Source organism: Cajanus cajan, chromosome 6 (assembly GCF_000230855.2).
Source record: "Cajanus cajan strain Asha chromosome 6, NIPB_CcT2T_4, whole genome shotgun sequence".
Classification (NCBI taxonomy): domain Eukaryota; kingdom Viridiplantae; phylum Streptophyta; class Magnoliopsida; order Fabales; family Fabaceae; genus Cajanus; species Cajanus cajan.
Genome location: NC_138522.1, coordinates 7878542 through 7896651, shown reverse-complemented (window position 1 = coordinate 7896651; position 18110 = coordinate 7878542). Strand labels below are relative to the sequence as shown.

Here is an 18110-nt window from a genome sequence, read left to right as displayed (position 1 = left end):
ATAGAACTAAACATATCGAGGTGGACAGACATTTTATCAAAGAAAAGCTTGACAGTGGCTTGATTTGCACCCCATATGTGTCCACCCAAGGTCAACTTGCAGACATACTCACCAAGGGGCTGAACATTTGTAACCTAAAAAAGAATTATATCCAAGCTAAGAATGGAGAACATTTATTCACTAGCTTGAGGGGGAGTGTCAAAATATATTTTAGGAAGTTTTAGATATTATTCCAACTATATTTTAATTCTTTATATTTGTTGTATCTTGCTATTAATACTAGGTTTGCATATTTAGAAACAATCCCACAATTACAAGGATTTGTTCCCTAAAATAACAATCCCACAATCACAGGGATTTGTCCCCTAGAATAGGCTGTTCCTATTTCATAACATCGCCAACAGGCTCATGCATATATCTGATGTATCTCATGATTAAAATAATATATGAAACATATGATTTCTTCTATATTTGAGAGGCTATTATTCAGACTTCACAGAAACCCAATTTCCAATTTTCCAAATGTCTCCCCATCACCCCTATTTCTCAAAGATACTTCACCCTTTTCTCTAGATTATTTTAACTTATTTCCTTCAGCTGATATCTGACTTAGTATAACACTACGTGATACAGAATCATCAAATTTTTGCAATTAACACATGGTGCACTAGCCTTATAAAGCTTCATGTTACGGAGATATTCAGCTATTTAGCAGAACTAGAGAGGTAGTAAGGGAAGTTGCACTTTGTAAGAATTCGGTCATTCATTTGATCCTGAAGTTTGACAGGACTCTGTTCCTAAAGCTGGTTTTCCAACTCTTTTCAGATTTGCAGTGTGTGAACCAGACCCTTTTCTCTTAGGATTGGTCATGTATAAATGAGTTTGCAATGTAAGTGAAAAAAAATCAGTTACATACATTCAGGTGCGGATGGTTGCTCATGTCATGTGATATGACCAAAAAGTCAGTAAGAGTTTCAAGGCTGTGCAAGTAGACAAGTAGAGATTATTATGAAGTGGATCCAAGTCCAACAGCAATGCATGAGCACATGGCATAAGGCTGTGAGTGACAAAGTTTATCTTTACTGCTAGCATTTCAGAGCAAACATTGACTAATGACAAGAAAGACAAATCATCTACCATGGAGAAGAAAAATTAAGCAACAAGTGTCCAGCACTGATAAGGAGCTTCACTTAACAATGAGTAACTAACTTCCTGAGTCAAACAAAGAGCTAGGAGAAAGTGGCCTACAGAATAATAGGCATTAGCTAAAATCCATAAAACATTGGACCCTTCAGTGAACAATGCCAATCAAAAGGACTTGTCCTATCATCATCACCTATTAATGAAGAATTACTGAACTGAAAAAACTACAATAAGAACAACCTTATATAAGACAATAATACATGGAATTATTGCCTGCATCTGAAGAAAATAGAGCTCTATTTCCCACTTATCTTAGATGAGAATGCCAGCACTCAGCTACTGACCAGGCCTTTTCTCCCTCCTTAAAATGAGGTGAAGCTGCTTCTTTCAATAATGCCAACACCAATGTCTTTGGCAAAGGAGTGAAGGACAGTCCTCGAGACAGTTAAGCACTAACTCTACTTCAGTTACTTCAACTGATTATTAATTTTACTAAAGCACTCCCTAACAACCAAGTTGACTATATTTGTAACAAGCTAAACTAGATTAAACTTGTATACACCAGCTTGAGGAGGAGTGTCAGTACATAGACTAGTTTATCTACAAGGGTTAGAATTATTACATAGGATGGGTTTATGAGTACTCCTCTCACACTTAACCAAATCAAGATATAATAACAAAAATTAGGACCCTAACAAGTTAAGTCAATGTTTTCATTAACTCGACAAAAATAAATTCAATTAGACAGAGGTTAGAAGTGTAGCAGGAAGAATAAGAAATCCCCATGTATAGCAACACAACACAAAGCAACCGAAAAAAAAAAAAAAAAGAAACCCTTTAACATATCAGTTAGGTTAACCAATTAAAAAAGCTGTAGGCTCCACATCCTCTCAAGGATTTAATTTGATTGCCAGCCTGAAGTTGCAATCACAATTGCCTTGCGACTTTGCAGGAAGCTGCCACCAGTAATAGCAAGGTAATGTAGTTGTGTTAACTACAATAACCAATATGTCACAGACACATCTAAGATGCAAATTAAGAGTTAAATCCTTTCACCCCCTCAATGAAGAAGTGTGGCAATGAAATTTCATTCTATATCTTCCAGACATAATTAACCAATTCAGATTAGCTTTGCAGTTGCATAGTTGTACATATAAAATCTTATACCATTTCTCGATTAGTATTCATAGGTACCTGTTCAGTTTCCACTTCCATTAAATACAGGCCACATTTGTCCTTACCAACATCATCAAGGGAAGACAAGTTAGTTAGTAAAGTATGAGTAGAAGTCAATACATTATCACAAGCAAGCTTAAGTTCAACTTGCTCGATAATGATATCACTCATTATATTGACCTGCAGAACACAAGGCAATTAGAGGTTGTGTTGGAATATAAAATAGTATATTGAAATTTAGAGCCAGTTGTTTTCATCATACCAAATTAATAAATTTTTCAGAAGAAGACCATAGAGGATGTTGACAGAGATGATACAATATTTTCCCACGCACCTGAATTTTGTAAAGAATTGAAAACAAATCAAAACAAATCATTCAATAAGAAAGAAAATATTATTATTGTACAAATGAATTCATGAACACTAAGGGGTTATTACTATGTGAAAAGTCTACCTTAGAATCATTTTCTTTCTCCATTAGCTTAAATAGGATATCCCATGTAAGTGCCGAAGCAGAGAAAAAACTGGAAATAAGGGATATCATGCCCATTTTCCATTTTTCTGAAGAAGATGAAACATCACTGCCTACTTTTTTACCAACAGGTAAACTGTCAACCTCTTTAGAATCTTCATTAACATCCAAATCCCAATCCATAATCCTGCTTTTGCTACTGTCATTTGGACAAGAACTTTGAATACTATAAGTAGCGGCCATATCTGGTATGATTGTATCAGACTGATGATTCATCATATCCCGAGAATAACTTTCATATAGATTAACAAAAGCCTTCAAGAGTCTTTCTACAGATTGGATTAACTCGTCAAATGGGACAAAGCCCATCAAATTTTGATCCCTCAATTCATTAAATATAGGAGATGAAAGAAAACAATGAATGGAAGAAACAAGAGGACCCATATCATCACAAGTTGGATCATAACCTAAGCAACTAAAAGCCCGGAGGTCACTGTCTTCTTGAATAATTCTTACAGCATTGTCAAGCATCAGTTGCAAATATTGGCTTAATTTTGAACAAAATGAAACATTAATTTTCCTGAAAAAGCACAAAACCATGTATAAAAATCACATACATAGGGTAAAATAACTGAAAAACAGGTTAAAGGAGTGTCATGACAAAAACCAATAATAGTTTAGTTATTAACAATGACAATGCACTATGAGGAATACTCCGGCAGCTAGCAAGAAGACTATATATATATATAAGCACAAAAACAGAAAAATAACTCAAAATTTATGCATTAATCATTTTCGATTAAAAATAGTCATAGTACTTATATAAAACATAAAATAGAAAGTCAAGGAAACAAAGTGTTTAAAAGCCTTGAATTAATTTTTTTTGTTACTTAAAATGTTCTCTGAACTATAATAATTAAACATAAAAAGAAGTAAAAATATAACTTATCTCAATTAGGCCCATCAAACCAAACCAAAAAAGAAGAAAAATAAATAAACATTTGGGCCCATTTGCCCAATTTTCCCAACCCTAATTTGTTCACTATAACCCTAAGACCCCAGCAGCTAGGCATTCTGCCCCCCTTCCCTCCTAGAAGATTCAAATGACTGAGAGCCGTCGAAGAAGAAGACAGATCTACAAGAGTCACCTAAAAAGAAGACAAATCTATTCAACCTGAGATTGTATCTAAGATATCTCTCTTCTTTCTAAGCTTTATCATCTTTTCTCTCATTTTAAAAGGAAATCTCTCCTTCTATCAGCATTAAAGAATACTAGAGAAGCAAGAAGTATGGCATCAATCCTACTCCTACTAGCATAAAAGTACTTTTAAAATCAAAATTATAATGGTAAATAAGAATAAACTTCACATTACATTCCATTCAAGTAGTGCAAAGCAAGAAACTGTAACCATCTGTCAGACTGTTCACTAACATAATGTGCAGGCTTTGGCTTTACCCGTTTCTTCATCATACCAAAATATATTAGTGACATGGCAAAGAGCAACAGCAACAGGATAACTTTTAAGAAAGCGATTTACAGTTCTACATGACTACATCCATTTAGCAAACATATACACCATTACTTTGGTACAGAAGGTATAAACAATAGACAAAGTACAACCCAAATGTGACAAACCTTGTGAAAAAATAACCATAAAGTAGGTTAGACAAAAGAGAACATATTAAGAAAGTATCAGGCAAACGCCTCTCTTTAATCTCATCTTCCACCAAAGCTCCAAGAATAGAGGTCTCCATTTCACGCAATAGCTGCTCACTTATTTCCCGGGGAACCCGAACATGTGGACGTACTTTCACTTGGGGAACCTGAAAAAGTTTGATCACCTTAACCAAAATTATGAAAGCTAACACATACAAGCTTCTTCAAGTGAATGGCGCCAGACCTCAGCTTTAGAAATCTTGTCAATTTCTGTGAGAACTTCCAGAGAGCAATCCAAAAACTCAAGTAGACATTGCTGTTTGGGGTCTTCAAACTACATATTATGTCATGATTCAGTTTCATTGTGACAGTTTAATGAAAACTACTAGATCAAACTTTAGTTTGGACAGGAGTTGGCTACGCTGTACCTTATGAGAGTCATCTTGAGTATCAATGACGTCAAAATAGTTGTGAACTAGAGGAACTTCTTTAAAGCATTGAGTAAAAGGAACATAACCTACACAAAGTGCGTACAAAGCACTAGCAATGAACAAAACCATTCGCTCGTTCAAGGTTGAATAACCCTGCATAAGATGGAAATATGAACAAATAAATGAATCTGAAGCAGAGGGACATTATGCCTTCCCCACATGCATGGGTTTTGCCCATTAGAATTGTTAGCACCATATATTTTCATAATACACAAACTGAACTAAGTGAAGGAATAAAATAATTTACTCATGATGATTTTATGTAAGCACACCTTCCAATTAAGATGACACAATGTTGATCTTAAAAGGTTTTTCCTTAAATGTAAAATATCTCGGAGATCAGCCTGCACATTGTGGAACAGTAAATTAAATGAAGAAGTGGTTCAGCACAGAAATATTTTTCACTTTTACCTAAGAAGCTTGAAATTTACCCATACACACATGTGCAAAACATTGTCTTTATTATGTAACAAGATACAGAAAACATCACCAAGATAAAAGTACTTTAACAGTAGATATAGAAATGAACCAAATGAAAGCTTAAAGCTTGTTCCATTTTTCATCTTATATATGGTCATCATATATTACAGAGATGTGAACTTAAATAGGATTGTGAAAATTTACTGTCAAAAATTATCTACAAGAAAGAATTAGACTTGAAAAATAAGCATTGAAGGTATTGGAGTATAGTTTTACTCCTTAATTATATATGTAGAATAGTAATGTAGATTATGTTTTATTCTTTTCTTTACTATCACATTTATTGTCTTTATTATAGACCAACATAGATTGGCTCTATATAAACCCATCTTGTATTCATTGTGCAGTAGTGAAAAACATATTTTGCTAATTGAAATATTCTCTCATCTTCTCTCTTCCGCTCTCTCTCTCTTTCTCTCTCACAATTCTAATATGGTATCATAGAGCTACTCGATCCTCCTTTCTCTTTCTCTCTTTGTTCTTCACAACAATCTTGTCATGGCTGAATCAACTCCCCCAGCGGTTTCTTCTCCACCACCGCCGCCCCCTCCTCCACCCATCAATGCTACACTCCTCAACACCGTTCCCTCAAAGAACCCTCCCACTAATCCCCCTCCGTCTCTTACCTTTTCTCACACCATCTCCAAAAAAATGGACACCAAGAATTACCTTCTTTGGTGCCAGCAAGTCAAACCGGTTATCAAAGGCCACAGACTCCATCATTTTCTTGTTAACCCACAAATTCCCCAAAAGTATCTCTCCATCATTGATCGTGATTCTGGTCAGGTATCTGAGTCCTATCTTGCCTGGGAACAGCAAGATCAACTATTGCTATCTTGGCTCCAATCTTCCATGTCTAAAGACATACTTACTAGGGTTATTGGTTGCAAGACGTCTTTTCAATTACGGGACAAAATACATTCCTACTTCCATTCTCACATGAACGCCAAAGCGCGTCAATTGCGCAATGAACTACGCAGCACTAATCTTGACAACCAGACTATCTCCAACTATGTTCTTCGAATTCAAACCCTTGTTGATGCTCTAACTACCATTGGTGATTCTGTTTCTGTAAAAGAGCATCTTGACATCATTCTTGAAGGCTTACCGGAAGAATATGAATCTACCATCTCACTCATCAGCAGTCGCTTTGACATGCTGTCCATAGACGAAGTTGAGACTATTAGAGAAGAGACTAGGATAATAAATACTTTTATTATTTTATTGTATTGATATTGTATATTTTCTGTTTTCTGTTAAGAGTTGCCAACTCATCAAGTTGGTTAGATTTGTTAGGTCTATATATGTAAGTGATATCTCACAGATATCACTATCTTGTTTTTCATCAATAATACAATCTACTGAAATTCTCTCAACTCTTTCTCTCATATGGTATCATCGTGAGCACGGTGAGATCTTGGACTCTTTTTTTTTGCTCGCGCCCTCACTACGCAGCTCTGTTTTTCTGCTCGCGCCCTCTCTGTGCGATTTTTTGCTTCGCTCGCGCCCTCTCTGCACGATTCCGACTTGCTCGCGTCTCTTCTTGATTCTCATCTCCAACCGCGACGCCTTCGTCGCGCTGTCTTTGTTTGATTCTCACCCACATCTAGTGAAGAAGGAATCCATCAATATTGACATTGAGAAGAATTCAGCTTTTCTTAAATCTGACCCTTGTATTTTTCTTTCTGAAAAATGTAATCATGTTGTTTCCAATACCTATAAACAGTGGCATTTACGGTTAGGGCATCCACATCATGATGCCCTAACTAAAGCCCTACAAACTTGTAATATTCATCTTCCCACTGTTAATAAAATTCTTGATTTCTGTGATTCATGTTGTATTGCCAAGTCTCATAGAATTCCTTCTCAATCTTCAACTACTGTTTATTCCAAACCACTTGAACTCGTTTTTCTAGATGTTTGGAGACCTGCATCATTAGAATCTAGTTGTGGTTATTTGTATTTCTTAACATGTCTTGACGCTTGCACCAGATACACATGGATTTATCTCCTTCGTAGAAAATCATGTGTATTCAAATTTTCTAAATTTTAAAGCTCTGGCTGAGAAATAGTTTCAAACTCCTCTCAAATCTGTTCAAACAGATGGTGGTGGTGAATTTCGTACTTTAATCCCGTTTCTACAACAAGAAGGCATTATTCACAGACTTACTTCTCCCTATGCTCATCATCAAAACGGCATTGTTGAAAGGAGACACAGACATGTAGTTGAACTTGGATTGGCAATGCTTCACCATTCGGCCTTACCACTAAAATTTTGGGACCATGCCTTTTTAACTGCTACCTACTTAATCAATAGACTACCCTCTTCTTCAGTTGGTTTTAAATCACCCTACAAACTGATTCATAACAAGGATCCAGATTATACATTTCTAAAGGTCTTTGGTTGTTCTTGTTTTCCATTACTTAGACCCTACAATCAACACAAGATTCAACCTCGGTCAGAGGAGTGTCTATTCTTGGGATACTCTCCTAGTCATAAGGGTTACAAATGCTTAAGTAGGTCTGGCCGAATCTATATCAGCAAGAATGTGGTATTCAATGAAGGCAGATTTCCCTACAATGATCTTTTCATTACAAAATCCCAAGCTTTTATCCCTGCCACCTCTGTTTCTACACTTCCCTCTCTTGTTTGTTCTCACAACCCATCTTCCTTTACCACAATACCACCTGCCATTTCTTCTAGTTCTGGCTCCTCAGAATCCAATTCCCTTCCCTCTTCCTCCCCTTCCACGCCTGCTAACAACTCCACTACTTCTATTACTGCTTCATCTTCTTCGAATTCACCTCCAGCCATACCTCCTAATGTTCATCCCATGACCACTTGCTCAAAAAATGGGATTATTCAACCCAGAATTAATCCTACACTTTTGTTGTCTAACGTCGAACCAAAAACAGCTAAAACTGCTCTTGCTGATCCTAATTGGCTTGCTGCCATGCAAGCTGAAATCACTGCCTTACATGACAACCGTACTTGGACACTAGTTGAATTACCTTCTGGCAGAAAACCCATTGGGTGCAGATGGGTTTTCCGTATTAAAGAGAATCCTGATGGCTCAATTAATAAGTATAAGGCCAGGCTTGTTGCCAAGGGCTTTCATTAGCAACCTGGTCTTGATTTTTCTGAAACCTTTTCTCCTGTTGTTAAACCTGTCACCATCAGGATTGTTCTCTCTCTTGCTGTGACTTTTCAATGGCCACTTCGACAGCTTGACATCAATAATGCATTCCTTAATGGAATGCTTGAAGAAGACATTTATATGTCTCAGCCTCCTGGTTTCATTGAACCCAGCAATAAACATCTTGTCTGCAAACTGCAAAAATCTCTTTATAGTCTCAAATAGGCCCCTCGTGCCTGGTTTGACAGATTAACATCTGTCTTGCTGAAGCTTGGGTTCCACAAAAGCAAGTGTGATCCTAGCTTGTTTATTTTCTCTATTCCAACTGCTACTGTCTACATGCTTGTTTACGTGGACGACATTATCCTCACTGGCAATTCTCCCTCCTTGTTGCAAAAATTAATTGATCAACTGTAACGTGCTCGGGAAATGTTGAAGAGAGAGACAAGGAGGGAAAGGTTGTTATGCAAAAAAACCACGTGGCAAGTGATCTGCAAGATGAGGGCCTTAGGAAAAGCGTGAGGCAACGGAGAGAGAATGTTTTATGGAAGGACTTTGTGCAGTGATGGGACGTGTGTGTGGTATGATTTCCTCAATTCTCTCTGAAGCTCTCTATTCATTTTCTGGCAATTCTAAACTTTCTTCTCATCATTTTGATCAGGTTCTGCATGGCCGTGGTTGCTGACGAACATTTGGAATTTCAATAACTGTTGTCTCATTTCTTTGAATCGTAGTTGTTGAGATTATTTTGTTGTTTCATTCCGAATATATTCATTTCAATTCCAGACTATTCAGTTGCTGTTTATAGATCATTATACTATAAAAATACTGTTTCATTGGTGCTTTCATTGACGCCATGGTTGAGAACACTCGTCTGAAAGAATTGCAAACTGAAATTCGTGGTCAAGCGGCGGATATCAAGAAGTTGATGGACCTCTTGGAGCTTCGCGATCGTGAACAGCGCGCTCATACTAAACAAGTCCAAAATGAAGCACAATCTCGCATGGATTTGATCCAGCAATCTTTGGACCGACTCGTGCAAACACATTCACAACATCAGTTTAATAGTGGTTCTCCGTCGACCAACTCGAATTGTGGAGGCACTCCATTACGTAATGCGTTCCATGTTAAAGACATTTCCCTGGGTTTTCCGCATTTTGATGGCCATTCTTCGGTGTTGGAGTGGATTTTTAAGGCTGAAAAATTTTTTGATTATCACCACACACCAGATGTTGATCGAGTGGATATTGCTGCAATTCACTTTGATAAGGATGTTGTACCATGGTTTCAAATGTTACAACGTCTTTCGGCAGTGAAAACATGGACAGAGTTGACAACCGCACTGGAGTCGCTGGAGTATCAATGAAATTTTTTCTCTCAAAGATCTTGGTACCTTGGACTACTTCTTGGGTATTGAAGTCAAGTCACTTTCTGACGGGCGGTTACTGTTATCTCAACAAAAATACATTTCTGATCTTCTTACCAAGGTAAAAATGGAAGACTCTAAGGGAATATCCACTCCTATGATTGGTGGTCAGCAACTTGCTAAAGCGGGAACCTTGTTTGATGATCCTACTTTGTATAGGTCTGTAGTTGGTGCATTGCAATATGCCACAATTACACGACCTGAGATTGCTTTTAGTGTTAATAAGGTGAGTCAGTTCATGTGCTCTTCAATGGAGGAACATTGGAAAGTGGTTAAAAGGATACTTAGGTATCTCAAAGGAACTATTAAACATGGTTTGGTGTTTGCTACTGCTCGCTCAACTTCTTCCTTCAATCTTACAGCCTTTACTGATGCTGATTGGGCAGTTGATCCCAATGATAGGGGATCTACTTCGGCAGCCTGCATTTACCTTGGTCCTAATATGGTGTCTTGGTGGTCCAAGAAACAGTTGCTTGTTGCAAGGTCAAGCACTGAAGCTGAATATCGAGCTTTAGCTCAAGCAGTAACTGAGGTCTTGTGGATCCAATCCCTTCTAAAGGAACTGAAAGTTCACCTAAACACTCCTATAGTGCTTTGTGATAATCAAAGCACAGTAGCACTGTCTCACAATCCAGTTCTACACTCAAGATCTAAGCATATGGAACTTGATATCTTTTTTGTTCGAGAAAAAGTCATCAGTAAAGCTCTTGTTGTCTCGCATGTCCCTGCTCAGCATCAATATGCAAATGTTTTAACCAAGGCACTGTCGCCCAAAAGATTTTTGTTTCTGTGTTCCAAGCTCAATGTTGTTGATCCATCTGCTATGTTTCATCCCCTTGAGCTTGTGGGGGGTGTATTAGAGAAGAGACTAGGATAATAAATACTTTTATTATTTTATTGTATTGATATTGTATATTTTCTGTTTTCTGTTAAGAGTTGCCAACTCATCAAGTTGGTTAGATTTGTTAGGTCTATATATGTAAGTGATATCTCACCAAGGTTATCGATGGCGAATAACAGTCTATGGCGGTGAGGCCAGAAATCCTTTATAACTCTATGGCGGATGCCATGGCAGACTATGGCGGACGTCATGGCGGACAAAAATAAAAATAAAAAAAAAATATTTATATATATATTATATACAAAAAAAACAGCAAAACAATAAATAACAAGCAACAAAACTAAATTAAAACCAATATAATATCAACTTAAATACTTAAATATCATAACAACAATACCATAACTCATTGTCTCATAACATAATTGATTAAAACACAACAAAAAACATAGAAAAACAAGAGTACAAGAAGCATTTTGCTAATCTAATCATCCTCCTCATCATCATCATTCTCCTCCTCTTCCTCAATGTAATCATTCTCTTCATTGAATGCCAAAGGGGCATAGCCTTCAACTTCTTCACCTTCTGAATTGTCAAAGTTAATATTTGGAAATTCTTCCTCTAACTCCTCACTAATATCTTCTGAATCTTCTTCAACAACTTCAACAACTTTTCCTTTTCCTTTCCTAGTTGAAGAAGACACTCCTTTGGCTCTTTTAGATGATGCTCCTTCCCCACTTGGAGGTTGCTTCCTTTTGTTACGCCTAGTATACATTAGAGGCTCTCCAACCCCTGAAGCATCATAAACTTGATTCCAAGTAAGTGGGTCATTTCCACCAAAAACCCTCTCATCTAGAGCTTCAACTTCATCATCATCATCCCCATCCATCTCTCCAACCAGCCATTCATTACATTCATCAATATCATTAAGGCTAATGGGATCAACTTCATCCTTAAGGTTGTATCTTCGCATGAGTGCTTGATTATACTTAACATAGACCAAGTCATGTAATTTTTTATGATCAAGCCTATTTCTTCTCTTAGTATGAATTTGCAACATTAAATTAAATAATTAAGTAAACATTTTAAAATATTTGGAACTAATAAGACTCTTCAAAAGCAAATTAATTACTTGCTCAAAGACGCTCCAATTACGTTCACAACCGGATGAACTACAAGTCAAGCTCAATATCTTTATGGCTAGTTGTTGTAAATTGGGGGTTGATGAACCATAAAGTCTCCACCATTGAGCTATAAAGTCAAAAGAAAGGTTTATAAGTGTGTAGCTCCATCATGATTTTTTGCTCCACTTGCAAATCTCCTACCAACTTATTCATGCTTGCATAAAACCCTCTTATAATCTCACTATCAAATTCCATTTGAGGGTTGTCATAATACATCTCTGGATTCAAAAAATGACCAGCTGCATGTAATGGGCGATGAAGCTGATCATCCCATCTTCTATCAACAATTTCAAACACAGCTTTATATTTAGTCTCATTGTTATTGAAAGACTTCATAATAGCCTCCTTTGCCTTATCCATAGCTTCATATATATAGCCCATAACTGGCTTTTTCGCACCATCAACAAGTCTGAGTACTTTTACAAGAGGTGCCATGACTTTAAGTATGTACACTACATTCCTCCAAAAAGAAGGCATCAAAACAGTTTTACATACTTCTCTTCCTTTTGCTTCCTTTGATAATTTGTTTGAATTCCACTCATCTGAAACAAACATCTTTCTTAAATTTGATTTTTCTTGGTGGATCCTTTCCAAAGAAAGAAAAGATGTTGCAAATCGAGTCACCGCATGTCTCACTAGCTCCCTTTTGTTTGTATAAAACCTTAACAAACTTAGGGTGCTTGAATGGCTATAAATAAAGCCAACAAGAGAAATTGCCCGTTGAATTGTTTTCTTGATATTTGGAAGCTTCCCAATATCCTCCAACATTAAATCTATGCAATGGGCTGCACATGGGGTCCAAAAAATTTTCTTCCTTTTTGCTTCCAACATCTTGCCAGCAAGAACATAATTACTCCCATTGTCTGTGATAACTTGGACAACTTTTTCCTCCCCAATATCCTCAACAATAGAGTCTAGTAATTCAAATAGCTTTTCTCCGGTCTTCACAAAATTAGACCCATCAACAGATTTAATGAACATTGTCCCTACAGAAGAGTTCACCAAAAAATTAATAATGCATCTTTGCTTCTTGTCCGTCCAAGCATCTGACATGATGGAACATCCAAAACTAGCCCAATGTTCCTTTTGACTCTTCATCAATTTTTCAGTATGCTCCATCTCTTTTTGGAGAAGTGGAACTCTTATATCATGATAAGATGGAGGTCGCAAATGTGGTCCAAAAGACCCAATAGCTGCAACCATGTCATGAAAGCTCTCCAATTTGATCATATTAAAAGATAGTCCAGCTTGATACCAAAACCGGGCTATATATTGGTGGACCCTTGCTGTAGCTTCCTTGTCACAACTCACCCTTATACTTATTTGCTTCAATTTCTCCTTCTTGTTTTTTGCAATTGCTGTTTCCGGACATTTACAAAAAAGGTCAATAGGCCCCTTTTTCATATCAACCTTCTTCCTTTCATTGGCCCCAAGTGTCTCAACTTCTAATTCTCTTAAATCTCCCTCCAATGTATCTTCACTACCAAGAGTCACATCTTCCATTACTCTTTGACATGACTCACTTTCTTTCATCTTCTTATTTTTCTCAAGTGCCCACAACTCATCTTTAACCTCTTGTGGAACACTTTGACAAGGTGCAACATTTCCCTTCTTTCCCATTAAATGTTGCTTTGCTCTTGTAATTCCTCCTTTCATGATTTTTTTACAATAATTGCAGATAGTTTCATTGGTATCATTCTCTTTGGTAGGATGACAATGTTTCCATCCTATGTTTGTTCTCTTAACAGAGATTGAGGATGTTTGACTTTGGCTTGGAATTGGATTGCTAGACATTGTCCTAAAAATAAGAAAAAGAACAATAATAAAATAGGCACTCAATGTTAGTTTAGAATTTAGAATAAAATAGAAATTTAAATTGACCCAATTGGTAGAAGAATTAGGATTAAAAAATTGTTGCTGCAGATACAACAATGAATTCATTAACAAAAGACTCAAAGGAGTAGGAAAAATTAAAAAGAGGATTAAAATTTAAAACTGAGAAAAAAAAGGTTTTAAACTAAAAAAATAAAAAGAGGACTAAAACTGGAAGGGATTTGGTGTGGGGTTTTAAAACTGGATTAAAATTTAAAACTGAAAAAAAAAAAAAAGGTTTTAGGAAGATTAAAACTGGAAAGAAAAACAGTAGGATTAAAACTGAAAAAGGGGTCAGGTCGCCGGCCAGAAAGGTGACAAAGGGGTGGTGAACGGAGGTGATTAGGGGCAGTTTCGACTTCCGTAAGTGTTGTTCGCACTTCGTGGTTGCTGGTCGAAGTGTTGGGCTGCCGCAGTCGCTGCGTTTCAAGTGGCCGGAGTACTGCGTAAGTGCCATAAGTGTCGCGTTTCAAGGAACGAAGGTCACCGGTGATGCTTAGGGCATGAGCTCCTCTTGAGGTGCAAAGAGTCGCGACTGTGAGGGAGAAGAGAGATGAGACGCAGAGACAAGCACTAACCTAGGGCTCACTCCATTTGGGCCTGTTTCAAAGCCCAAAAATAAGTTTTTTTTTTAAAAAAAACCGTCATGATCGCCATGCCCGTTATACACCTTCATGGCGCCATGACCATGGCGGCCGCCATATCGAAAACGGCGGAAACCGCCATAAAGCTTTCATATAACGGATGGCGAATGGCGGTTTAAGCTCAAACCGTTCCGTTTTTTCCGTTATAACCCCGTTATAACCGATTTTTGACAACCTTGTATCTCACAGATATCACTATCTTGTTTTTCATCAATAATACAATCTACTGAAATTCTCTCAACTCTTTCTCTCATAGAGACCTTGCTTCTTGGCCATGAATCTCGCCTTGACAAATTCAAAAAGAAAGTTGTTGCATCTATCAATGTTACTACCCCCAACCCTGATCCCTCTTTCTCGCACCCACAAGCAAATCTTGCTCACCAAGAACCTCGACCTCAATTTGCACAACGTCGCGGGGGTCGCACAAATTTTCGTGGTGTACGTTTTCCTAATCGTGCTGGTCACGGACGAGGTAGATTTGTTGGATTCCAATGCTAGGTCTGCCATCGCTATGGACATGTTGCTTCTTCTTGTTACTACAGATTTGATGAGACTTTTGTCCCAACCTCCCCACTGAATGCACCCACGTTTCCCTCTACTAACCACAATACTGATGCGGGTTCCTGGTACAACAGTCAAACTGTTCCAGGCCACCAACATGCTCACCCTCCACCCCACCAACATGGCATTCTTGGACCCAAACCACAACCCCCCCCCCCCACAAGTTCACTTTGCCTCCTCACATGCTCAACCTCAAGCCATGATTGCCTCATCTTCCTCCTCGGGTAACAACACTTGGTATCCGGACTCTGGGGCTTCAAACCATGTAACCAATGTCTCTCAAAATATTCAACAGTTTACTCCTTTTGAAGGACCAGATCAAATTCACGTTGGTAATGGACAGGGTCTTCATATTAATTCCACAGGTGTCACTACTTTTCCCTCCCCGAAAAATCCTAATTTTCATTTTGCTCTCAACAATCTACTGTTTGTTCCCTCCATTACCAAAAACCTAATCAGTGTTAGTCAATTTTCAAAAGACAATTCTGTCTTTTTTGAATTTCACCCTTCCGTTTGCTTGGTAAAATCACAGGATACTAAAGAAATCCTTCTCCAAGGCTCGGTTAGTCCGGATGGTCTGTATCAATTCCCTGCTTTGCTTCCTGCCACCAGCAAACAACCTGTCCAGTGTTTTCAAACTGCTACATCTCCCTCCGTTAACATTGCCGGCCACAAATCTGTTTCTTTTGCCACTTGGCATTCTAGATTAGGTCATCCTAATGTTGATGTAATGAAACTTGTGTTCCGAAACTTCAACATTCAATCTATAAACAATATTGATTCAGATTTTTGTTCTTCTTGTTGTCTTGGCAAACCTCATAGATTACCCTCAAGTCTGTCCAAAACCGTTTACACCACACCTTTTGAATTAATTTTCAGTGATTTATAGGGACCTGCACCAGCCACGTCTACATGTGGCTATCAATATTATCTCACCCATAGTAGTCAATAGCGGCCGGAGCGGCCGCTATCGCGGCGCTCCGGAGCGGAGCGGCCTCACCCCGCAATCTGGCTGCTGGAGCGGAGCGGATTTGTGTAGCGGCTGGAGCGGCCGCGTCGGAGGAGGAGCGGAGCGGCCCAAATCGCGGAATCGCGGCGCGATTTCAGACTTACCCTTCATTAAGGGTAAGTCGGTCTTTTCAATGGGGTTTTTTTGCCCTAATCCTCCACTTCCCTCTCGCGATTTCAGACTCATCCAAACCAAACCCCTCCTTTCGTCTCTCCCTTTCTTCTTCTCTGGCTATCGTGCGTGCAGCGTGCAGCTCCGACGAACTCCGACTCCGACGCACCTCCATCGCCGACGCGCCTCCAGCTCCGACGCACCTCGGACTCCGACGCGCCTCCAGGTCCGACGCAGCTCCGACGTGGCCGCAAGCTCCGACGCGCGTTTGTCTCTATTCTCCTTCTATTCTCCTTCGAGGATGCCTTTTATGCAACATGCAACATATTTTTTTTTTAATTATTTATTAAATTATTTCAACTGATTTTTTTTTAATTTCTGATTTAATTTAATTGAACAAATTTTATTTTTAAATTCTGATTAAATTTAATTCAACAAATTTTATTTTTAAATTCTGATTAAATTTAATTCAGCAAATTTAATTTTTAATTTCTAATTAAATTTAATTCAGAAAAATTTATTTTTAATTTCTGATTAAATTTAATTCAGAAAATTTTATTTTTAATTTCTGATTAAATTTAATTCAGCAAATTTTATTTTTAATTTCTGATTAAATTTAATTCAGAAAATTTTATTTTTAATTTCAGAAAATTCTATTTCTATTTCAGCAGCATATTTTTTTAAATTTCTGATTCTATATATATATATATTATTAATTATTTTTGTTTTTTTAGCTTTTATATATATATTATTAATTATTTAATATATATAAATTAATATTTAAATAGCGGTTATCCCGCTCCGCGTCATCCCGCTATCCCAGTTTTAGGGTCGGCCGCTCCGCGCCGCTATCCGGGATTGACTACTATGATCTCACCTTTGTTGATGCCCACACACGTTTTACATGGATCTATCTTCTCAAAAACAAAGCCCAAACTCTTAATGTTTTTAAGCAGTTTCATACTATGGTTAAGAATCAATACAACCAACCGATCAAAGCCTTACAAACGGATTGGGGTGGTGAATTTCGCCCCTTTACAGCGTATCTCAATGATGCTGGCATTCAACATCGTCCCATATGCCCACACACTCATGATCAAAATGGGGTTGTTGAACGAAAGCATAGGCACATTGTTGAACTTGGCCTCACCCTGTTAGCCCAAGCTAATTTGCCTATGGAATTCTGGGATCGTGCCTTCCTCACTAGCGTTTATCTAATCAATCGACTTCCCTCTTCCTCTATTCAAAATGTGGTTCCCTATTACAAACTTTTCCACCAAAACCTGGATTATCACTTTCTCAAAGTCTTTGGCTGCTCTTGTTTTCCACATCTTAGGCCTTACAACCACAACAAACTCTAATTTCGATCACAAGAATGTGTTTTTCTGGGGTACTCAACATCTCACAAAGGCTACAAGTTCCTTGCCGCTGATGGGCGTCTCTATGTCTCTAAAGATGTTATATTTAATGAAACTAAATTTCCCTACCAGGATCTCTTCTCTCCGACCACTAGCCATGCTTCTCAAAGCTCGATTCAGGTTCCTCTTACTGTGACCCACACTCAAACATCTGCACCCTACCCCTCACCAATGCCCTCACACGAATCCAACTCAATTCCCGCTAATCAAATGCCACCCACTATGGAAGCCGAGCCTTACACACCTGCAACCTCACCAAATATGTCATCTGGATCCTCTCAAGCCATTCCCACGGGTACTTCTCCAACCAATCTATCCGTCCCCACCTCACCTGTTCCTGAATCTGCTACACAACCATTCATTCATCCTTGCAATGTTCACCCTATGACAACAAGAGCAAAAGATGGCATTGTCAAACCCCGTCTTCAACCCACACTTCTATTAACCCATGTTGAACCCAAAACAATCAAACAAGCCTTATCCAATTCAAC

General features: G+C 38.0%; 1 protein-coding gene across 7 annotated transcripts in view; it reads right to left on the bottom strand.

The window, feature by feature from the left end:
• ATM (Serine/Threonine-kinase ATM-like protein) overlaps nt 1-18110 on the bottom strand; it is a 129208-nt gene that overhangs the window by 85493 nt on the left and 25605 nt on the right. For all 7 annotated transcript variants that reach the window (XM_083076654.1, XM_083076657.1, XM_083076656.1 and 4 more), the window contains 7 exons: nt 5212-5283; nt 4877-5032; nt 4693-4782; nt 4428-4615; nt 2774-3371; nt 2582-2653; nt 2338-2499 (listed from right to left, as the gene is read on the bottom strand). In XM_083076654.1, the coding sequence (XP_082932780.1) occupies nt 2338-2499; nt 2582-2653; nt 2774-3371; nt 4428-4615; nt 4693-4782; nt 4877-5032; nt 5212-5283 (1338 nt within the window). The remainder of the gene's footprint in view (nt 1-2337; nt 2500-2581; nt 2654-2773; nt 3372-4427; nt 4616-4692; nt 4783-4876; nt 5033-5211; nt 5284-18110) is intronic.